This window comes from Carex rostrata, chromosome 9, assembly GCF_964058835.1.
Source record: "Carex rostrata chromosome 9, lpCarRost1.2, whole genome shotgun sequence".
In the NCBI taxonomy this organism is placed as follows: domain Eukaryota; kingdom Viridiplantae; phylum Streptophyta; class Magnoliopsida; order Poales; family Cyperaceae; genus Carex; species Carex rostrata.
In genome coordinates, this window is record NC_135926.1 from 6,015,273 (window position 1) to 6,039,713 (window position 24,441).

Genomic DNA, 24,441 nt, shown 5'->3' on the forward strand with positions numbered 1-24,441 from the left:
CATTTTTTACCATAATCCAATACAAAATAGTAGACAGAGTGCAATTAAACTTATTCCAAATATCCAACCCAGTATAAAAACAAATTTTCCTTCATTCATCTCTCACAGAATAAGAAATAGACTAACTAAACCATAGGATAGGAATTAGGGATGGACCAAAGTCCAAACAGAAAATAAATTGACAGTAAAGTTTCACCCAATTCCATTTCTATTTTTCCCCGTCCCTTTCTCCCGAACAAGCTATAAGAATTTAACCTATGTAGCATGAACACTTTAGTAGTGCCACATCAATGTCCAACACAACATACTATAAGAAAAAGCAAACAGAAAATAATGTATTGCATTATATCATGTCGTACTATAACACTCATGTTCATATCCATATTATGCAAAGTTTAGAGAAAATTAGCTGCGACAATCAGACTACTGGTTGTCCTAAAGCAGTAAATGTTAATTTATTTATTTAATAAATGGTTGACTATCTACTTTGATATATACATGGACATTATACAAAAATCAGTGCTATGGCATATTACAACCAAGGTGCCATACAAGTGGCACAATACATACATGTCTTAATTACAAGTTTACAACAAACACAAATTCTCTATAGTCTGTACATCAGATGAATCCCTACTCTCATTGCTAAGCTCACCTATTGGTACCTCATAGAAAAGATTTCAAAATTCCTGAAATTCTAATTCTTATCACGTTGAGCTGTCAGTTTCTTTAAGAATTTGAGCGTCTCAGCATAAGATGGATCTGACTTGTTCAATGGCTTGCATGAGTTTACATGATCAGTTCCATCCAATACCTGGTAATAGTTATCATGCAACAGACACATAACGATTAACACCATGCATAGGATGTACAGAGAGCATATTACAGACTGGTCTTACTATGTTTAGGTCCCTAAAAGTTTCAATAGTTCCCATTTTGCAAAATTTGTCATCTGGATTCCTGCTGACCATTTCAGTCAAAAGAATTAATGAAAACAGATATTATGCAACTCGATGTGAAACAAACGACTTCTACTAAAAGAAATATCAGAGAAATGACTCCTTCCAGGTGAGCTGATTAATGATTATGAGTCACATTTATACTTTTTATTAGAAAGTATGATGGTACAATCAAAACAGCATATATCAGACTGTTCAGGGACCAAAACAGGTACTAAGCTTCAAGGACCGTGTGATAAATGGGTAATTACTTTACCCCCCATGTGATTTATTCGCTGATGAATGAATATTACACTTACAACTAATTCACCAAAGCCAGGATACGCAGATTCAATAGGCACAACTTCCATGCGAAGGGCCCACCCACCATATCCTTCTACAATGGGCGTAACCTGAGTCTGTTATCCAGGCAAATTCATTATTGCTCTCAACTAGTGCTGAAAAGTTGTGCTAATAATTTTCGAAAGTTAAATTTCATACCTCGCTAAAACTAAGCACATCAAGGGTCCCCTTGTTGTTACGGCTTCTGATAAAGTCATTCAGCTCTAATAATCGGGGGGATCCGCTCCTTAATTCTCCAACCTATAAGACAAAATTAATTTAAGATATACTAAAAAAAAAAAAAACTCGGAAAGATAGATTGAATTTTATATACTCCACAAAATTATAGTACTAACTGAAGGAGCTGGGCGAAGAACGAAGCCCATTCGCCAGGGCATATCAGCTAGTTTGCTCCCAAAATGGGGACAGCTATAGAATACCTACAGCAAATAAGAGGTGATATATTTTATGGTAAAAACAATATGTATGCAAAATATGTACTGAACGTGATAAGATTGTATACTTACTATACCAGCTGTATTGTGCAAGAATTCATTGTGGTTGTTTAGCTTGGCTTGGAAAAGCATCTGCTTGACCACAAGACCGCCCAAACTAGAATCACGAGAAAACAAAATCAAGTTTATAGCCTTAACATGATAAAATCAAAATATGTTCTTCAAATTTTTAAAAAATATTAAACCTGTGAGTAACAAATACAACAGGTCGAGTGCCAATTCCTGCTGCTAACAACCTCCTGAGAAGCATGGAACTCACCTCCTAGAAACACAAACATATCATCTTATCTAAAAGAGAAAATTCTTTTTTTTTTCTTAGTTAACAAAGTGTTGGAGAAAGGACAAACCTGAAGAGGCAAGCTAGCTCCAGTCCAATCAGATAAATTTGTCTGCACAAGATACATTCAATTAGGATATAATAATGCATTTAAAAAACAGTTTCTTCAAATACAACTCACAAGAAAAAAATAAGAGAGAGAGAATCGGGACAACAATTATATAATAAATTGGAAGGCATCCTATGAAAAAGGTAAGAGTTTTCAACTCATTCATTACACCTGAACCTAATTTTAGCAGATATTTAAATATAGATTAATCTTCAATGAAGAAATATTGTACAATACATTAGTAACCTTATGTATCTTGTTAGAAAAAAAAAACATTCAAAAGCCCAATGCAATATTTTCCAAAACTACCTTGTACTTGACAGTGAACAACCGGCCATGAGGGAAATCCATGGAAAGCCACTCTCTAGGCCAGCATGTCCCTTCCTTTCCTGCATCCTGGTCAATGTTCTCTACCAAACCTGCCTTACTAGTAGTTGAACACTTATTATCAGCTATTCTCCACGAATTAAAGGGTCCCCCTCGTAAACCGTGCACAAACACCACATCCCACGTGGGATGCATCTTTTCATTTTCCTCTTTGTTTCCTTCCTCTTGGTTTGCTAGAAATCCCTGGGGCATTTCTGGGTTTACAAAAAACAGCCCATCACAAAATTGAGGGATCTTTCTCTCAGGGTTTTCAGGCACTGAAACATTTAACAAAACTGATCTGCAGTAGCTCTGTAGCTTTAGATCATTGCATTGGACAAGTCCAGCAGCACAGTCGTTAAGCCACTTGCACAAGATTTTGTCATATTTTATTGCACTCTTATCATGAGGTAAAGTCGAGAGAATGTTTAATAGTCGGGCTGCATGCCTCCTAACATGTGCAGCAGGCGGCACACGAATGCTAGAATTGTCGGTACCAGACTCTACATTGGACTCACTATTATTTGAATTTTTATTTGATTTATTTGACGCATCATATGTTGCATTAGCAGCTAATTTTTCATAGTCATCCCGCAAAAGGAAACGCCTCAGTAAGGAAAGAGCTCCTAAATTAGATATCTTTGTCTGGCATGCTATGTCATCTGAACAAAGCTCAGACAGTGCTTTAATGGCTTGTAGTGTGGCTAGGGCTGAGTCAGCAGCGTCAAATTTGGGAGGATTTTTCTGTTTCAAAACGTTTTTGAGAGATGTGGCAAATGGTTCCAGAGAGAGAAAATCTGCCAACGGTGCTTCGTTGATGGATATGGTCCCAGGTTCCGAATGGATCCCAGCTTGTCTGACAACTGCTGAAGCTAATTGGTTGGCAATTGGCATGGCTGAGGAGGCATTGAAGTGGTCAATTCTATGCTGCATAGAAACAGAGAGAAAGAGATAAATGAATGTTAATTTAGATGGTATTAATATCTTTTGCTCCAAAACCGGTGTTACTTTTATCATTTTCATTATCCAGGCGACACCACCGTTTATCTATATAAGCAAAAGACACCAGAATTTGGACACTTGCAAGAAACATGCATTTAAAGAAGCAAGCAATAATCTAACTGGATATTCCACTTTACGGTAAAGTTACTTTCCTCGGATAAATGTGCCCCGCAACAGCAGTTGCAGTTGCAGAAAACCACTCATGAATGTTTTGATGTATTTCTCATTTGCCAAGATATATTGAATTGAAAACATGTTCAAGGAAAAAGCGGTGGTTTAATATTTTTAACAATCTGCTAGTGTTCATCTTATTAGTGGTACTTTTGAAATGAACACGGATAACAGGTACATTTCCTAATGTGGATAGTGGTTGCTATTTGAAAAAAGAAAATGTACTGAAACAATATGAAAGCTTCAATATTAGAGAAAGAAGCAGAATTACATACTTTCACTTTATCAGCCTGCGGAGGGGGTGGATTTCCTTTCATATTCTGAGTCTGGCTTGAACCCAGAGCTTCATTGAGCAAAAGAGTCAACCAACCCTGAGAAACTGGTACTGAAGCAGGGCCACAATCCTCCAGTATACAGGAGAGTATTCTAATAGCTGTATCTCTCATAGTATCTGGATAATACCGGTCAAAAATCCATCGCATCAAAATCCCAGACCATTTCTGGCCTTCCTCGATAGACAATTGAGCACGTGTATCACTAGAACCATTCATATGGTTATCCTCACATAAGAGACCCAGAACCCTAACTAACATCTCTTGCAAATTAATATTTTTCTCAGTTTGTTTTGTGATTCCTCTCAGAAGTTCTAGGCCTTTCTCCCTGATAACCTTCTTAGACTCATCAGACCTCTCAACTGAAATAAGAAAAGTTGAGAGTGCCAGCTGGACCAATGAAACATCCTCACTCCCACTTGCATCAAAAGCCGTATTGAGCAGGCTCGAGCTCCAGTCAGGTACCGAACCAGTCAGAGGCAAATTTGGGTCGTCCAAAAGTGCATGTGCAACCAAAGAACCATGCCATTTTACAGTCCTTTCTGGAGCCATCAAAGCTGCCATTACTGCTTGACCATCCTTATCCAGCTCTTGGATCCTTAACCGGTTTGTACCAGATGCCAGGGCCCAGTTTGCCAGAGCCCATGTAGCAAATGGTACCGCCACATGCTCTCTTTGCAAGTCGTCCCACAACCCTGGCACGGTGCCTGAAAACGACCTATCCAGCTCAGGCAAGCTCACAGCATTATGCAATGGTACAGTCAATTCCTCCCCCTTACCAGGCGAAAACCCCAAAATAGTCGTACCACCTAGAACCTTAATACCTATACCTTTCATGCCTATGTCTCCATCATCACCATCATCATTGTTATTATTGTCATTTTCGAAATGTATACTGCCTTGTTCGATTACTTCAATGGCAGAAGCAATGTCACGTAAACTTGCATTGCCAGAAAGCACAGGATGAAGAGAGGCAGGGTCTGTTGTGTCACAGTTGGAGGTGATGATATCCATCAAGGCGGCCACAAGCATGCTCCGTCCTCTCGAGGGATCTAAACCATCCAAGGAAGAGTGCTTAAAATTCTGTCCCCAGAAAGAACAACAATTAATCACTGTTACACAAGCCTAGGGCTATATCAGGATTGCAATTCCGGCTTATAAATAGTAAGGTTCAAGCTTACCCAATTTTTACTACAATTTTTCAATGAGAAAACAAGCAACAGAGTAAGACCAACTGAGAGAACCCAGTGAGGCCTAAATTTGCAGTAGCCCTAGGCATTACCAGACTTGATTTTACCCAAGGGACCTCAAACTCAAACCGGCCCTGATTTTACCAACAAATATAGCATAACAACAAGGCACCAACAAAAAAAAGCAAGCAACTATAAAAGCCAAAACTAGAGTGGTCATTGGTAAGAGTTAGCCTCACTATCATACCAGCGGGTACAAATGAATACATGATCAAGTGGTAACCTTATTGGGCTTCTTGGGCTGGAAGGAAAAAATAAACCGCAACAAGCTGGGCACCGCACCGGGTCTCCCAAGAACCTTTTCACAGACAGCAGGGTCCGCCACAAGGTGTGCCAGAGCTCTCGCTGCCTCAGCCTGGGTCCCACCCCTGTCCCCATTTCCATTTCCAGACGCAATCTCCAGCAGCCAATCCACCACAACCCCACGGCCAGCCCCAACAAGCGCCATCCTCCTCGCAGAGTTTGCCGCGGCAATGTCAGCAAGGAGGGCTGCCACACGGAGCTCAAACCCGGATCTGACTCCCTGGTTTGCTGATGTCAATACGGACAGCAACGAACGCCAGAGGACCGCTGCAGCTGCGCCTGTTTGTTTCATGTGTGTCATGACGCGTCTCGCGGAGCATTTGGATTTCTCGAGGGTTTCGGACAGGTCGGTGTAGATTCGGTCCGAGGTAGCGGATGGAGAAGAGGAGGTATCGGAGAGATAGTAGACCAGAGCTGCCGAGGAGACTAGGGTTCCGGCGATGGCGTAGGACGGTATGGAGCGGCGAGGGGGAGGCGAGGATAGGGAATGGGGGAGAGGGGTGAGAGAAGGAGGCCGTTGTTGATTGACGGGAGGAGCTGAAGAGATGAGGCCGGTGACGTGACGATGGTCGGAGGAGGAGGAGAAGCGCCGTATGAGGAGGGGGCGCCGCCGTAAGAGGAGGCGGAGCATCGTCGAAGAAGCTCGGTTTAGATAAACTTGTTATTTTCTCGTTTGATCACAGCATATCAGGCTCCCTGTCTCTCTGTTGATGGTGTGTGTATGAACCTATTATAATACGGCACGCAAGAGGACCAGGATAACTGAATTTTTTTATAAACCATAATTAATTAAACCTTTGCTAACTTTTTTAAGCAAAGCGATGTGATTATTTTTTTTTTATAAAAACTATAAGGACCGAATTTTCAGTTCGGTCTCCACATTTTATTTTATTTTTGACCGAATTGAAAATTCAGTCTTCCTTTATTTTGAAACAGGAGCTGTTCTGAGCTGAAACAGCTTGTTTCTGGAAGAAACAGGGTCCATCCCAAGCAGAAATAGGGACCGAAACAGAGAAAAATGTGAAAAAAAAAATAGGGTATGTTCCTGACAGAAATAGACTGAAACAAAGGAAAATGTGGAGACCGAATTCTCAATTCGGTTTCTCCAAAAAATAAAATTTGGAGACCGAATTGAGAATTCCTGGGATTTAATCCTTCGTTAATCGTTATTCCTGGGATTTAATCCTGGCACAAAGAAATCTTTGTGTTTCTGAAATAATGGGTCCCACGTTCGCTGTGGAGCTCTGTCAATGTCATGGGAGAGATGTAGAGTACATCATATTGTGTGTGCCCGTGAGAAGCGGCGTCTGACGCTGCAAAATGTTGGAATATTCGAGAAAATTCTTTGGTTATGACTTGTGAGTTACGACCTGCCAAATTGCCAATAAATTACCGCTGGAGCAAGCAAAGACCGTCCGATGAATCAGTGTGCTTCCGGTTCTGATCTCCGCTGCTTATCCGTATGTGCCATAATTTCAAAAAACAAAAAAAAATAAGCCAAAAAATAACTGATTCTGAAAAATTAGAATTTTGACACAGCCGCATCCTAAAATGCGGACCTATTTACAGGGGACCGCATCCCCTAGATGCAATCATTTTTTTTCTTTTTTCTTCTCCCAAACAAGAGATGCGGCCGAAATTTTTTATTATATTATTTTTTAAACAGAAGATGTGGCCCAGTTGATTTGATTATATATTATTTTATATTTTGGTTGTTTTTCACCGAAGACTCGAGAAGTTTATTTGCCAATAGCCCTAAATTAATTTTTATTATAAAGAAGTCTAATTAGGTATATATTATTTCATTTTGTGGTTATTTTTTACCGAAGATCCTAGAAGTTTAATCATTGATAGCCCTAAATTAATTTTTATTACAAAGAAGTCCAATTATATATATATATAGAGAGAGAGTGACTAATGTGCATTCGAATGTATATGGGCCGAAATACATACGGTCCAAATTTGACTTTTCAAAATTCAAATGGTCGATCCGAACTGTTCACCTTGTTCTCCATATAAATATGTGCTTGGAGACCAAATTTTATATTTTTCTGAATTTGTTTACCATTTATTAAATATATTTACAAAATTGTTGATCCAATGGTGGCTTTATAGTTTTTTTGTTATATTTTGATTTTATACTTATATTAAAGCAAATATCTTTTTAAAATTATTATAATAGAATTTCATAGTGCCTATAAATATGAACTGAAAAAAAAATCTATAAATACGATATTTGTCAACATTGTTAAGATAATTTTATATTTATATAATTCAATTAGTTAATTGTATTTTTAATTTTAATTTTATATTTATATAATTCATAATGTTGTGTTTATTCAATATTTCATTACTAATATGTTGAATTAATTATTTGATAAATTCTTTTTTTTTAACGAGGACCTAAATAATTAATATTAGGACGAAAACGGATCAGATGCACATGTGATAGATGAACTACGACATTTAAACATACACAAATACATATTGGGTATTAAATGGATATGAATAGAAATAATATAACCAACTAGTTTTCGAAAATGGGGAAATTTATCTGACTTAAAGTGAAATATGTAATGAGTAGCTGTAGAACTAGGGTGTTCTTAAGTTTATCAATTTTTTTGGTGAACTCAAGTATAAAAACTTTGAAATTAATTTTGCATAGAGTCAAATGTAAAAAAAAAAACGTTCAAAAAATGAATGCATTAAAATTAATTTATTAACCTTCTAATTTTGACCGCTTGACTTTATACTAAATCAATTCGAATGTTTAAAATTTTCACATTAGTGATTAGACGCATTACTCGTAAGGTAGGCGGATTTAAACGGTTCGGATTTGTCATTTGAAAACGATTTGACGGGTTTTAGACTTGAGTTCACCAAGAAGGTTGATGAACTTAAGAACACCCTACTTCTACTCAATATTGATTATAACTCTAGCATTCCTTAATGCTGAGACATATTGAATTTTTTTTTAAATAATTGAAATATTTAGAGTAGTTATTAGCAGTGTTTTAAAAGTCGGTCTATTAGGCCGAATATTCGTATTTGGTTGGAATTCGAATAGAAAATGAGTATTCAGTCCAATATATGGTTTTGAATATTCGACTGCATATTCGAATATTCAGTCGCATATTCGGCCGAATTGAGATCAATATATGAATATTTTAGTATTTCATTTAGTATGAAATGAGGATCGATATTTTAATATTTCATCACCAGTATATGTATAGTCAATTATAAATATTTTCTTTGTATACAAATTAATACGAATTTTCATTTTAAAATCCGTATATATACATCTGAATAAAAATCAATATATGTGATTGCATACCGTATATGCAGTATGAGGTGGCTTTCTAAATACCGCATAAGAACTGATTTTTAAAACACTGGTTATTAGCTTCTGTACTTCCAAAAGTAGTAATTAATACACTACAAATAATATAGCCATAGTTAAATCATAAAACAAGTAATTGTTAAAAATTGTAGACTGATAATTTTTGTAAGTGTTGAAATTAGAAATTCTGAAAATATCGTAATTACTTTTACTTGCCATAAGATACGGTACATTAATCTACTTAATTATTTAAAATTTATTTACTTGTAAAGTCATATAAGTGATTAGATAGGTTTCATGTTAGCCTTGAAATGTTTTAAATTTTACTTTTACCTGCCATAATTTCTCTTTTGGTCTGATTTGATTTTAAGCTTAAGCGAAAATTCCAATATCAGCAAAGAGATAATGCCATAGAGCATGTGATAACGGGTGTTGGAGGCTTGATTAGGATTTTTTTTTAAAATGATGTAAAGAGCAGGTTCTATTTAACAAGGTTATGAGAACGAGATAGGAGTAGGTCCGATGGACATTGGACCTACTTTTAGGTTCAATTAGCTCTATCACCGTACGATTAGTATTAAGATCTGTGCGCACGGAAATTGATAAAAACTCATACGGATTTTAATACATAATGCACGATTCTTGATGCAATTGGATGGTCAGATCACCCATCGAACCAAAGTAGGTCCAATAGGCATCGGACCTACTCCGAAGTGTATGAGAACAGGCACTCATTTCAAAACAGAAAATAAATTAGATAATTCTAATTGCAGCGTACTAATTAAATGGGCTTGGAGCAGTGTTAAATTGCATCATAACGGACCGAATCCGAGTTGATCTAAATCCCGCCCATTAGCACCCTTGAATTATGGAATAAAATAAATTTAAGATCTCTTGGCAACACTTTATCTTAATAATACTTTGTCAAATTATGTCAAAAGAAAATTAAACCAAAAACATGATAAACAAGTTGTTTTTCTTATAGATCGATTGTCTCAACTTTCATACATTTTAAAATTTATTTGATGTTCTATTGAATTCAGATAAATATATATGGATTGTTGGAAATTTCATATTATTTGATAAACACTAAAACTAAATCAAATTTCTTTATAAATTAATATATATAATGTGTATAAAATATAGATTAATATTTTATTTGTAAAATTTCAATATTATAAGTTAATTCTAACGATTGGCATTTGGTAAGACTGTCAAACTAATTTATTGTCAATATATCTTCAATTAATATGACATTCGGATCACGAAAGAATTAAACTTTGTTCAAAGCTTTGAACTGGAAGGCTACTCGATCCTAAAGATCACCAAAGCTGACCAATAACATCTCATATATATTATCTATGTACACCGTACATGATCTTAAGATCATCAGAAATGACGGAGAACATGGTATATACATTCTGATGCTCGTAAATGTGCAAAAATAAAAGAGATGCATCAAATATTACACATGCAGCTCCTCTAAATTAAGGCAATTAATTATCATTCTATGCATGTGTTAATATTTGTAATCAATCTGGTGATATTTATGATCATAATGTTATCAAAACTTGCGGATAACATACTGCATATATATGTTATATGTATTTTCGAGTAAGGCTTGGGTGCTATGGATAGCATAGAGGACTACAGTGCTACGGCTCAATATTCGAGTTTTCAAAATTCAAACGGTTGATCTGAACAGTTTATTTTGTTCTTCATATTAATATGTGTTTGGAGACCAAATTTTACATTTTTTGAAAAATTTTTTTACTATTTTTTTAGATAGGTAGAAAATCAAATATCTGAATGGTGCAGAATTTTTTAAATCAAGTGATTTTCTACATAGCTAAACAAATAGTAAAATTTTTCAAAAAAATGTAAAATTTGGTCTCCAAACACATATTAATATGGAGAACAAGATGAATGGTTCCGATCGACCGTTAGAATTTTGAAAACTCGAATATTGAGCCATAGCACCGTAGCCCTCTATGCTATCCATAGCACCCAAGCCTTACTCTATATTTTCATAATTTTATGTGTGCATAAATCAAACATATACATCGAATGTTAATATGTTATGCATCTAGTTCTTATAAAAGACATTTCTAGCTGCCTTATGCGTGTCTGTTGATACTTTTATTTTCACTTTCATGAATACAATGAAATTGTAAATTTTAAAAGATTTCACTAAATGAAAGCTGTCATCTCCGTTTTTACTCTCTCACAACCTATAAAATTCACTGTTCTAACATTTAAAAGTAATTAAAATAATTACTAATCAATTGCATGGATATATACAGGAGTTGTCAAATTAATTTCTCTTTACTCTTTGATAATTGTTTAAAATTGCTAATCAATTGTATAGGTAGAGATGCTCTAGATGCTCATAAATCTATTGGTCAAAAATCAAACAAATATGTAGAAAATTAAACCAGTAATTCTTCTAAAAGACGTTTCATTGCATTACGTGTCCATGCTGACTTTCTTAATCTATATCGGTCACAATAATGATCTCAAGATTGTAAAAGATGGCAGATAATGTCACATATATTCCACTAGATGTTCGTAATTTTATTTCAACAGAACTCAAACATATATTCCAAATATCAGGCATGTGATATTTCTAAATGAAATTTACAACGTGTTATATGTTTTTGTTGATGTATTAATTAAGGTTCTAAATAGCGCTCTATAGCGCTGTTGTAGTATTTTCATATTACAAAAGCTATGACGCTATCGGCGGCTTTGCGCTATAGTGCGTTATTTCGCACTATAGTGGCTTTATATGAACATAGTGCCGATTTTTTTAGCCATTCCGCTATGACGCGATAAGTGCTATTTAAATCTTTGGTTTTAATTAGTTATGCTCGCATTATGTCTTAAGATTGTCATTGCTAGAACTCACGGATAACTTCCCATACATGTCCTTTTGATGTCTATATTTGTGTAAAATTCAAATATGTTCATCGAATATTATGCATATAATTTTTTTTTTTTAATTTCAGTGTGTCATGTGTTTTGAGAACTATAGAAAACCGATTTTAGAAGATGGAGTTTAAAGAAAAGAACGAAAGGAAACATGAGGCGCAGTGAGAGAGGCATGACATGCGTGTTGAGAAACAAGATTCAATTAGTCTATCAAACTCGACGAATGTAATTGAAACTATGACACATTGCTATCATCATGAGCACGACAACACATATAATTATAAGAAGTATATCTACAATTCTTATTTTTATTTATTTTAATACTCGCTAAGTCAGTTTTTTCGCTAGCTGTCAATATATAATAATCTTAAATATAAATTTTTCCCATCTTAAAATTGTATGTAATATACACATAAACAATACAAAATTATTCACTCGAAATAGGATTTGACAATTTATGTATTTATTAATTTTTGACTAAGACGGTATTTCTTATGTTAGAAATTCAGTTGAAATTCTTTTAAAATGAACAACTCGATCCTCATTTCATTCAAAAAATATATACCATCCCAGATAGGGGTGTTCATTGGATCCGGTTTAGTCGGTTTTGAACCGAACCAAATTGGTTTGGATTAAATAGTTCGGTTTTTTTGATTTAATGGTTTGATTTGGTTTGAAAATTTTCAAAACCGAAATAATCAAATCGATCGAACTTTTATGTATTATGAATTTGGTCCGGGTCATTCCGGTTTATTTGTTAATACTCCGATTTATTTCTTCATCAATTGCTTTAAATACTTTGGTTTATTTCTTAATATCCCAATTTATTTCTTAATATTCCGGTTTATTTTTTAATATACTTCGATTTATTATAAATTAATTGTTTCAAATAAAAAAAATTAATATATTTCGGTTTGAAACGAATAAACTGAATAAATCGAAATAAAACTTTAATTCAGTTCAGTTCGATTGCAATACTAAATCGGTTTGGTTCTATTTTTGAAACCGTCTAATTCGGTCAAACCGAACTGAACCAATAGAACACCATTCCCAGATACAATAGCGACCCGATTCCCTAGCGGCTCGCAGAAAATGGATCTGTATAAATCCGAAACGATGACCCGTATAACCGAGACATCACATAAGATCTGAGGATGGCGCGCATGGCATGCTAATCCATTTTTCTTTTCGCCTTCTCTGGCCGGAGAAGCAAACTAGAAACAAACCAATCAGCCATGGATTCCGCACCTGTCAATTGGGAGGCTCTCGACTCTCTTGTACTCAGTTTCGCCAAATCCGAGCACCTAATCCAATCAGAGGAAACCTCCACCACAATCGCTAACCCTAAACCTAGCTCGCCGCCTCTTTCCCCTGAATCCGCCTCATCCCCTTCCACATCTTCTTCTCACTGCTCCTCCAGCTCTTCCTCGTTCCAGTCCAGGGTGATCATTCGTCAGATCAGACGGTGCGTTGAGTCGGGCGACATAGATGCAGCTTTGGAGCAGTTGCGATTGCATATCCCAGTGGTGCTTGATGATCATCGCATCCTTTTCCGCCTCCAGAAGCAGGTGATCTTGTGCTATTTTGCCCATTTTTTTTCGTCATTTTGTAGTTTACTTAAATCTTCCATTGGTTTTCTTCGATGAACTGTTTCATCTTGTCTCTGATTTGTTTGTACGTGGGTTTGTTAGAAATTTATCGAGCTACTAAGGGGAGGAACAGAGAGGGACCGTGAATTAGCGATTCAGTGCCTGCGCGGGGCCCTGGCTCCATGCGCACTTGATGCTTATCCAGTATGTTTTGAATTGATTATCTTTGTAAGGTTGATTTAAGCTGGAAATATATTTAATATGATCTTATGTATGATATAGGAAGCTTATGAGGAGTTCAAGCATGTCCTGTTGGCATTAATATATGACAAAGAGGATGAATCCTCCCCAGTTGCTAATGAGGTATGATTATTAAAAGTTCTGAATATTTCGGAAAGATGCCAAATTATTCTCTCTTTCAGTATGTAGTTCAAGAGTCCATGCTGTTGCGTGGTACATTTACTTCATTAATGTTTCTTTGTTGAAATTCTGAAAGTTGCTAAGTTGCAAAGGCATATCTCACATGCTAAATGGATGCTACATTTTGTTTCCCTTGTATTGTTTGTGAAACATTAATTGGCGTCAGCAAAGCATAAAATTTCTTTTATTAAGGTTCACACAATGGCATTCCCAAGAACAAAATTGGCAATATGTACTGAGAGTAGCACTTAAGAGAGAATAGGGCAGAATGGTGTTAACCAATTCACTCTGGTTCCCTTAAATTTCAATGTTTACTTTATAATACTATGTAGGGCTTGCTCCATCACTTTTAACGTGTTCATTAAATATTTGTTACCTACCCAAACTCAAAATCCATAACCCCGAACCTCAATTATTTGTGTGCCATTCCAAAATTAAAGGACTCATCTGAGAGGACATGCTGTATAACAGTCTTAACTCCAGGAATTTTCCTTATTGAAATCTACTGTTTCTAAATTGAATAGACATTAGGGTCTGTTCTGCGGCAGTGGAATTGCACAGCATGAGATTTCACGGGTCTTAGATCCTACAATACAATTAGTAGGATCCCATGGGCACAGGAATGGATAGGAAAACTTGGGAGTGAACTGTTTGAATGGATGGAAATTGTGGTGGAAAGATGCTAAATTTTGAAATTTAGCCATTATTGTAGATTGACATTTAGATAACTATTAGTCCACAAGTAATCTTCATGCCATCATTATATCCTTCCAAGTTCCAACACAATGTCCTCGTAATATATATATTTTTTTTGTAATGTACATTTTATAATATGTATATGGGTAATGTATGTTTCTAACAAATTGTATATTTTTTATATAATTTAATATAGTTTGCATTCTTAAATAATAATTTATTCAGTTGAAAAAAATATTCAAATTAAATATAAAAGTAGGACATGGCCAAGTTTAATGGGGGGAAAAGGATTTGAGTTCGATAAGTTTCAAATCCCACGAGATGCATAGAAATAGAGGTTAATGTGGGAATCCTTGAGTTTGTCAAGATAAAATCCTAACAGCCGAACAGAATTTTGAATCCAAAACTTTTCCCATTAAAATTCCCAGCAAATCCCACACAAGGGTGGATATCTACAGGCACCAAGTACACACCAAATAACTAACACAGTTATTCTGATTTTACTTTGCTATGCTTCTTAAACGTGATCATATTAAGCACTATCATTTCTTTCTTGGTTCATAAAACCCTATCTTTTCTTTATTACTGATTTATGACAGTCTTTTAGAGCTATCATTTTTATTTTTCATTTTGAGTAAATTTTAGTGGTCTGAAAAGAGGAGGTTTGATCTTGCTGGATTGCTATCATCCATATTAAGGGCCCACCTACATGCTTATGATCCCATTTTCTCAATGACACTGACATACTTGATAAGGTAAGGTGCCTTTTTGAATTGCATGTTTAAGTTTCATTTTTGTAATTCCTCTACCATAGGTGGATTTCTTATCTTCTAATCTGTACATGAACAGCATTCACAAATTATTCTGCAATCGCCAAGGGATCCCCTCTCCCATATCAGACTTAACAGAAAGGCTTCTCTACGAGGAACGGGATGCGCCTGCACTACCTCAGGAGATGTTCTATGAGGCACCGCCTTTTGATGAAGTAAATCTAAATCTTTATCCTTGTGATTGTGTTCCTACTTAATTGGTTATCCAGAGAACTTAATGTGGGAAAATGTTATCTGATACATTCAAAAACAAGTACCTCTTTTTCTCCACAACATGGAGAATATGACATATACCCCACATTTTGGCATTTTTTTAAAGATGCTAAACTTGGGCCAATATTTTCTTCACAAAGTTTTAACATATAAAATCGAATAATATTAGTATTATATTGGCAAAAGGATGTAGGATTTTGTTCTAGTCGGCATGTATGTTAATTTGTTTGTAAGGGCATTATCATAGTAACATAGCAGTATTTGTTGTTTTCCTGGGTATACATGTGAAATTGATATTTACAGGCATATATGTGAAATTGGCCCAATTATATGGTATCGTATTTTCAGGTTGATATTCAAGCTCTGGCTCATGCTGTGGAATTGACAAGACAAGGGTCGGTTGATAGCTTAAAATTTGCAAAAGGCGATTTGCTTCTTGCATTTCAGGTTTCTTATGTACCTATTATAATCTGCTAGTTATCGTTCGGTTATTTATTTACCGATATTGTATAATGCAAACTGTCAACTGTGTTTGCAGAATGAGCTGTGCAGGATGAAACTAGACTTGCCATCCCTTGACAGGCTTGTGCATGAGTATTGTGTATACAGGGGTATTGTTGAAGGTTGTCCTACTTCCACTCCAGGTATGTTTATGTTAACGTCAGAATCAATAAACATAAATGTATGTATTATGTGCCTTATTTACCCTGTGATTTTGAATTTGTGTGATACTGTTGTATGGGTCATGTTAATTATCAGCTGCATCACATATTACGTTCTAGTTTCTTGTACAACATATATATTTTTTATCGTCATTGACTTGTACCTTACTGTACCATCAATCTGGAGTCTGCCACTACACTGACTCCATGTTGGGGGTTTTCTGGTGGTAGTATTTCTGTTTTCTTTAGTATCATTGGATTGTACATGCCTGATACAAGGAATAGTATTTTTCAGATGTAGAAATGGAAAATGTTCAAGAGAGAAATGCGGACATCACAAACAAAGCAGGCTTAGTCATGGAAACAAGATTTGCTAATGAGGCAACTAATCTGGAAAGAGAAGATTGTAGCACAAGTGATGTAACCAACCAAGAATCAGGGTATAGCTCTAGGAGGTTGAGGAGGAGCAGGAACCATGCCTCTGGTGTAACAAGGAGGCGCAAGAGGTGGAGAGGTAGAGTAGAGAATCTCAACTGCTCAAATAATGAATCTTATACTGGTACAAGTGGGGATGCAACTGCTGACAAGGTTTCCTTGAACTTCAAAATAATCAATTTTGGTAGCTATATTTACCAGTGCGCTGTGATCGCTTATTTCATTTGTTTTTCAAATTTTTTTATAAAATATATAGGATATGGAAATCACAGAGAATGGAAACTATGAGATGATATTGGAGATGAGAGAATTGGCTTACAAGGGTATGGCTGAAAAAGTAGTTGAAGAGATAAATTGCTTAGATCCAGATTTCTTTAATCAAAATCCTGTTCTGCTCTTTCAGCTGAAACAGGTATTCCCTGAGCCTATGCATTTCTTCTTATGTGCCTCCTTTTATTTATTTATCTACTATTTTCTTGCTGTGTTTTTTTAACTGATTGTGCCAATTCCAGGTTCTGGAATAGTTTTTTTTCTTGACTTAGAAAGTTAGAAATGTAGATTGCAAGTATTGTAAAGTTAAAATAGTGAAGCAGCTCATATTCAGCTAAATTGTTTCGAATTCATTGCTATCTCTAAAGATATAAATATATTTAATTATCTATGATATTTTGTAATTCATGCTTACCTCAGGGTTAGGTATCGCTGCAAATTTGGGCTATGATGGTTGTTGAGATCTTTAAATAAGAAATCCACTTCATTTTTATCTATCTTATGTTTTGTTACCATTTTCATGCTAGGTTGAATTTCTGAAGCTTGTGAGTGGAGGTGATTATAATGGGGCTCTAAAGGTGGCCAGTGACCATCTAGGCCCACTAGCAGCATCCAATCAGGCACTTATGAAGCCTTTGAAGGAAACATTAGTTGCACTGCTTCAGCCCAGTGAAGATGCTCTTATAAAAGCAGTACCCCTACCTGTCCTCGCAACTTCTCTCCAGGTGTTTAGTCCTACTCTCATATATTGTTTTGATGCTTCTTGCTCGAAGGCTACACATTTGTCTCTATTAGCACTTTGCTTGCGACTGAGAAATTGATGGAATTCCTAAATAACCCATATGCTAGTGTCACATTACAAAAAGAATGGCAAAATCCTGGTAGCTATCCCTTTTGATAGCTTGCGAAAATTATCTTCACATTTTTCTTTTATCGATTTCGTACAAGCAAAGATCGCACTTTCTAATTTCTTTTCTCATGCTATGTTTCAGGTTGCAATGGGCAAGAGGTTAGGCATTGAAGAACCACAATTGATGCGAATAATGCGGGCCACACTACACACACACACCGAGTGGTTTAAGCTCCAAATGTGCAAAGATCGGTTTGAGCAGCTTCTTAATATAGACCATCTCAAGGAAGTTGATCAATTCCCCAAACGACTTACTGATTCTTGGTCTAGGTCCTTAGTGGATGATAGTGCCAACAACAGTTCATCTCAGATCACCACTTGCTCGAGTGGAAAGGTTCCAGAAGAAGGCACTAGCCCTCCAGTTGCTTTGACGGGCGAAGCTGCCTGTGATGAAAGTGCTATCCTTAAAGTCATGGTGAGCTTTGTTGTTTTGTAATGATTTCGAATTTCAATTTTGGATATGTTATTAAAGTTTATACTTCTTGTTTATTGGGGGCAACTTATGTCTACCTTGCAAAATTTCAAAATAGATTCTGCAGCCCTATACTCTGTGCAAAGCATAGGAATTGACCCAAAGCATAAAACTTATCTAAATTAGGGGTGTCTATGGGTTGGGTCCAGTCATGCACTGGATGGGTCAACATTAATAGATTAATAAATTTCTCTTTGGTCTGCCCCCACCCAATCTGCATAAATTAAGAAGTCGTCTTTATTTGACATTTTTTTTATTTATACAAAATTAAAGTAGCAGCACGGTGGTTATGAGCAATTGTACACAGTTGAGGTGTTATTTATTTATTGCCTCTTTTTCTTTTTTTCAATTCATTCGAACAAACCAATAGCGGATCAAATAGGCCAAGAGGTGTGAATCGAACCATAAATGGCGGCAAGTTAAGAATTGTAACTGTTACCTGACCGATTAACCCATCAAGTATTAGACAGGTTAGCCCGTATTGATCTGTTAGGGCCAGGGCAAAATCCAAACCCTTATCTATGATATTAGGTACTTTGCAGGGTTTATATTGAATGTCCCCTTAATATCTGTAGATCTGTTTATTTATTTATTTTGGATATCTATTTTGATAGGAGTTCCTGGCTTTGCCGAGAGCTGATGCAATCCACCTGCTCATGCAATACAATAACAATGCAGAGACTGTTATTCAACAAATTTTCTCATAACTTATTTATTTATATGAGTCTGTTGGCAATGGAAAATATCCGTCTCTCCTTATGTTAGGAAGCTAGTTGTGTATAATGAATTAGCTTTTGTTAAGCTATTTTTTTATCCTTATTTTGGTTTAACATTGTAAGAAAAGAGAAACACAGGATTATAGATTTTCAGTGTACTGGCCATGGTGAATAAAAATATTGAAATGATTATGAATTAGTTTTAGTAGTTCATATAATTCATGTGAAGGCGGGAAGTCAACAGTGGCGGATCCAGACAGACCTACAAGTATAGTCATGATAAAAAACAATTTATCAGACTAAACATGATTATACCACAACAATATTAATCTTATATATACTTGGCAAATAAAAATATAATGAATGATAATTGCATTTTTTAATTAAGCCTGCCTAAAGTCTAAGCTTGCTCATGTTTAGGTTCGCCATTGTACACAAGTCAACATTAAGGTAGGTATAATTGAGTTATAAACCATCATTAGGCTCTTATCACTCTACTCAAGCAAGAATGATCAATTTGCATTCATAGCATGTGCATACCTTTGTGTGTTTTTTTGTTTGTTTAATTGTATATTTTTAATCTTATATAACAACTACTTTATAACTTTTTCTATTAATGAAAATGCCTATGGATTTTCAACCAAAAAAAAAAATTGAATGATAAACACAGTTGAAAGAAATAATAACTAGAGATGACGAGAATATTAAGCATAGAAAGGTATTAAAAAAAGAAATTTGAATGAACTAGACAACGGCAATATTTTATATAAGATCCTGACTTGTAAGACGATATTACTTCGAGGAAATTAACATTTTAAGCCACAATATGTCGGTGTCACATAGTAAATATGGTCACAGTGCGGGTAAGTGAGGAAAAAGAAATGACCGGGACATTTTTGACTAAGCCTCGTATTCCTTTTCATCTTGTCTTTTTCTTTTTTGAAGGTTTCATCTTGTCTTTTTCATTAGCAACACTTGATCATTCAAAAAGAATATCGGATTCATTTATTGATTCCACAATGATCTTCACTTGAATAGGATTTGTTGACCTTAGTTGTCATGTGATCAATAGATCGGAGCCTAGTGACAATATAAATAACTTTTTTGTTTAATTACTCGATCATATACTTTACCATATAGCATTACATCAACAGCCAAAAATCTTGACCAAACAAATTATTCACTGTTAAAATCACAATCACGATGGATCGAACCATAAAACAACAATTCAGATCCACTAGAGACCGACCACTTCTGGAATTCACATCCCTCAGGTTACCTGACAGAGAGTATAATTGAAATGGACAGTCCAGGATCATTCTTTTAACTTAGCACAAATAATACTGGCCTCCTGCGCCATCCCGAATAGGCACTGACTGAGAGTAAATCTGGGCCGTTCGTTTCAATTGTCTTGAGTCAGGTACCTGGGAGGATACGGATCCCCAATTCTGACTCCACAAGTCAAAATTAAAAGAAAATCTGAATAGCACCTTACTTAATTTCTGAACATCCTTTCACTTTAATTTAACCATCAAATTGAAAAATTATTCCTGTGATCACTTCTATTAAGTTCCAACAATACCCAAAATTTGCAAAACAAAAGCAAATAAATAAATCCAAAAAATGAACAAAAACCTTCTAAACTATTAAACTAATAAATATGCAACAAGATTTCAACACTGTTGCTAAAATTGCAACAAATGAATGTACAGTAATTTCTCTCATATGCTCTTCCTTTGCGATTAGACTTCACTGCGCCCGGAAGGCTTAACCAAATCCTTCTTTTCCATCATCTCTCTGACAAGCCTCGCCTCTTCCAATCTCCCCTTGCTTGTGTATATATTTGACATTGTAATGTAATTTCCGGGATTACTTGGCTCAATCAAAACCAACTGTTCGAATGCAATTCTTGCAAACTCCACATTGTTGTGCAAACAACAAGAAGCTAAGATAGCACCCCAAACACTTGCACTTGGCATCACCGGAATTTTGTTGATTACCTTGAGTGCTTCCTGGAATCTCCCTGACCGGCTTAATAAATCAACAACACAAGCATACTGTTCCATAGTTGGTATTACATGCTTGTCATTAACAAATTGTTCAAACAACTGGAGACCCTCGTTAAATAATCCGCAATGGGTGCAGGCCATTAGCGCACTAGTTAAGGTCAGACCGTCTGGTTTATACCCGGTAAGAGACATTAATCGCACGAGTTCCAAAGCCTCGGGGCCTAGCCCCTGTGATGCATAAGCACTGATCATAGTGTTCCATGAAATTGTATCCTTAATTTGCATGTTGGAAAATACAATGCGTGCATCCTCTATGCATCCAGTTCGGGAGTACATGCTAATAAGAGCATTTGAGACCATGCCACTGGACCTGCCATAGTGGGTCATCACATACCCATGTATTTGCTTGCCTAAAGTCAAGTCACATACTGGGAGAACAGTAACAATAGTGGTTTCGTCAATATAAAACCCTTTAAATTGCATTTCTCTGAAATAATGAAACACTGATTGGTGCAGACCCAATTGTACATATGCCGAGATCATGGCATTCCAAGCAACGGCATCAGTTGGGTCCATCAAACGAAACACTGATTCAACGGCTGAGATTTTCCTACAAGCTGCATAGATAGTAACTAAAGCAGGTCCAGCAGAGTAATAGAACACTTCATGATCCACTGTCTTCACACCATATGCATGAGCTTCTTGGCCATTACAAAAAGCTGACGTGTTTCGGCAAGAGGATATCACAGATGATAATAAATCAGAATCAGGTCGAACCTGATTTTCTAACATCATTCTTCTAAACAGCTGCAATGCCAACACATGATCAGCACACCGAGCAAATCCAGAAATCACTGTTGTCCATGACACAATATTTCGGTCAGGTAATTGATCAAGCACACTCAATGCTTCCCTGCACCGACCAGCTTGACAGTATCCATCAATTAGAGTGTTCCATGTGACGAGGTCGGGTTTGCAACCGTTAAAACGCATGGACCCAACCAAGTCAACAGCCGGTTCAATTAATCTGACCGAAGTGTACGCCAAAATCATGGAGTTCCATGACAGGAGATCCCGGTCAGACATTAAATCAAACACTTTACGAGCAGCAGAGACAGCTCTGTCCCCACACCTTGCATATGCGGATACAAGGGCATTGGCAACTGGTACGGCCATGTAAGCACCGAACTTGATCGAATCAGCATGAAGAGATGGAATAATGAGAGGGAGAGATTGGGACAATGAGGTGGCAGATCGGAGAACTGGAGGGAAGATGAACTTGTCAGGTGGAACGGGAGAGGAGCGGAGGAGTGAGTATGTGGAGAGGCAGTCATTGTGGAGCTGGAGGCGGGAGAGAAGAGTGAGGAGAGAGGTCCAGGCGAAAATGGAGGGAGGGAAGGGGAGAGAGGAGAAGAGGTGGCGGGAGGAACGGAGGTCATGGGAGGAAGCGTAGAGATGGAGGAGCTTGGTGGTGTGGAAATGAGAGAGGAGACCGTGAGAAAGGAGGTGCTGGTGGAGTTGTATTGTTTGGCGGTGGGATAAGGTGGCAGAGACGGCGGCGATAAGCAACGGTAGAGAGAGCTGGCGTATGGGCGGGATCGGACGGACCATCAGCGGGTCCCTGGAATATATTGTTCCGATTTAAACTAACCTCGCATCCTATGCATTATGCATTAACACACCTTTTCGGAAATAAATCTGCTGTTATTCCGATCCCAACTGTTGATATTCGTCACGATTCGTGCATGAAAAGAATTCTTCATCGAGATTCGTGTAAGAAAATATTTGAACAGTTGAAATCGAAATAACAGGTTCCTGTTATTCTAACAGATTTATTTCCCACCTTTTCAGTTTATTTCAGGATTGTCCGATCAGAATTCACCAATTCTATCCGTACCATACCACTTACCAGTGATGTACGACACCCTTTAATATCTGTACAGATTTAAATCGGACGGTAGGGATCTAAACTCAAATTTTGAGTTAACTCAGAGGATACAAATTTGAATTCGAAATCTCTAAAGTAACTAAAAAAGTTTGAATTTGGACGCAGACTGTCCAACTAGAACTGCATAAATTTTAAAAAGCGCCCATTTTCAGTTGTCGAACTAGAAAATTTGCGATAGGAGATGAAAAATAAAATGTAAATATTTATAATATAGTAGATGAGATCTAAATTCAAATTTTTCTACAATTATAATGAATAACTTTAATTATTGGATTACAAGCAAACATTTGTTATTTTATAAGAGGATTGAACTAAATAAAAATTTAAAGAAGAAAAAAATTTAATTTAATTTTAATATACATAATTAAAAATTCTACAATTAAGAGGTGGCTTAGCTCTAGGGGTGAAATCGAAGTGAATTCGAAACATATAATGTTAATACCAAATTCGTATCTGTTTTTTAATTAACGGATATAGATACAAATACGGATAGTAAATTGATATAAAATAAATAAATTACTATTTTTTTTAACTTGTAGCCTAAATTTACAAATAGTCAATTTTTTTTTTTTGAATGAGAGAGTCGAGGTTAAGCTACCTAACATTCTTTTTAAACTCATGTTATTACACTGAAAGATTTTTTCTAATCCAAATTACGAACACATAACCTCTCACATCAGATGACATGTGTCTTTGCCACAAGACCAACGATGATTATTTATTTTTTGTTTTATTGTTCCAAAACATTTCATACAACATATTTAAAACCTCATTTAAGAATCACCTTTTAATCTAGTAAGAAAAATAACATTCTTTGTATGGAAAGTTATAAATTTGAAACCTAAATATATATAGAGTGGGGTTAAAATGCACCCTCCTTTTTGTGCTCCTAACGTGCACCCTCCCCTCGTTTCTTCATTTTTAAAGTTCAAATAGTTGATTTGAATCTACCAACATGTTTTACATATTAAAATGTGCTTGGAGACTAAATTTTACATTTTTTGGAAATTTTTTACTATTTTTTCAGAATTTTTTAAAATCATCACTGTGCTGAATTTTTTATTATTGTTTAGTTTAATAAAAAATTCTGAAAAAATAGTAAAAAATTTCCAAAAAATGTAAAATTTGGTCTCCAAGCACATTTTAATATGTAGAACACGTTGGTAGATTCAAATCAACTATTTGAACTTTAAAAATGAAGAAACGAGGGGAGGGTGCACGTTAGGAGCACAAAAAGGAGGGTGCATTTTAACCCCACTCATATATATATATATTTTATAAGAGTGATGCTTCTGTGCATACAATGACCTATTTGTAAAATGAACATATTTTTATTTTCAAAGTTCAAACAGTCGATCCGAACCGTTCATCTTGTTCTCCATATTAATACGTGCT

General features: G+C 36.0%; 3 protein-coding genes across 6 annotated transcripts; 1 reads left to right on the plus strand and 2 right to left on the minus strand.

Moving 5' to 3' along the window:
* Positions 1 to 326: 326 nt before the first annotated feature.
* On the minus strand, positions 327 to 6,366 carry LOC144559020 (alpha/beta-Hydrolases superfamily protein). Of its 3 annotated transcripts, none has more exons than XR_013513075.1 (10): positions 5,526 to 6,366; positions 3,996 to 5,135; positions 2,491 to 3,474; positions 2,143 to 2,184; positions 1,981 to 2,057; positions 1,813 to 1,892; positions 1,637 to 1,720; positions 1,440 to 1,541; positions 1,259 to 1,357; positions 327 to 814 (listed from the first exon to the last, which is right to left on the minus strand). XR_013513075.1 is itself a non-coding variant. In XM_078307925.1 (10 exons), exons 1-10 carry the CDS (start codon positions 6,234 to 6,236, stop codon positions 698 to 700), a joined length of 3,441 nt encoding a protein of 1,146 aa, XP_078164051.1. In that variant the 5' UTR covers positions 6,237 to 6,366; the 3' UTR covers positions 327 to 697. The 3 variants fall into 3 exon arrangements, 2 of the variants coding, with proteins under 2 accessions (XP_078164051.1, XP_078164052.1); XM_078307925.1 differs by having other exon boundaries at positions 1,808 to 1,892; XM_078307926.1 differs by having other exon boundaries at positions 1,808 to 1,892; positions 3,996 to 5,104; positions 5,526 to 6,337.
* Positions 6,367 to 12,968: 6,602 nt separating this feature from the next.
* LOC144559875 (Ran-binding protein in the microtubule-organising centre protein) lies at positions 12,969 to 19,288 on the plus strand. Of its 2 annotated transcripts, XR_013513279.1 has the most exons (13): positions 12,969 to 13,444; positions 13,568 to 13,669; positions 13,748 to 13,828; positions 15,227 to 15,336; positions 15,431 to 15,566; positions 15,973 to 16,071; positions 16,163 to 16,268; positions 16,582 to 16,874; positions 16,978 to 17,133; positions 17,519 to 17,716; positions 17,984 to 18,316; positions 18,432 to 18,603; positions 18,988 to 19,086. XR_013513279.1 is itself a non-coding variant. In XM_078309027.1 (12 exons), the coding sequence occupies exons 1-12, from the start codon at positions 13,112 to 13,114 to the stop codon at positions 19,078 to 19,080; spliced, it is 2,040 nt and encodes a 679-aa protein (XP_078165153.1). In that variant the 5' UTR covers positions 12,969 to 13,111; the 3' UTR covers positions 19,081 to 19,288. The 2 variants fall into 2 exon arrangements, 1 of the variants encoding a protein (XP_078165153.1); XM_078309027.1 differs by lacking the exon at positions 18,432 to 18,603 and having other exon boundaries at positions 18,988 to 19,288.
* Positions 19,289 to 20,584: 1,296 nt separating this feature from the next.
* On the minus strand, positions 20,585 to 22,755 carry LOC144559337 (pentatricopeptide repeat-containing protein At5g16860-like). Its single transcript, XM_078308350.1, has one exon. The coding sequence runs from the start codon at positions 22,707 to 22,709 to the stop codon at positions 20,832 to 20,834; it is 1,878 nt and encodes a 625-aa protein (XP_078164476.1). The 5' UTR covers positions 22,710 to 22,755; the 3' UTR covers positions 20,585 to 20,831.
* Between the last annotated feature and the right edge of the window lie 1,686 nt (positions 22,756 to 24,441).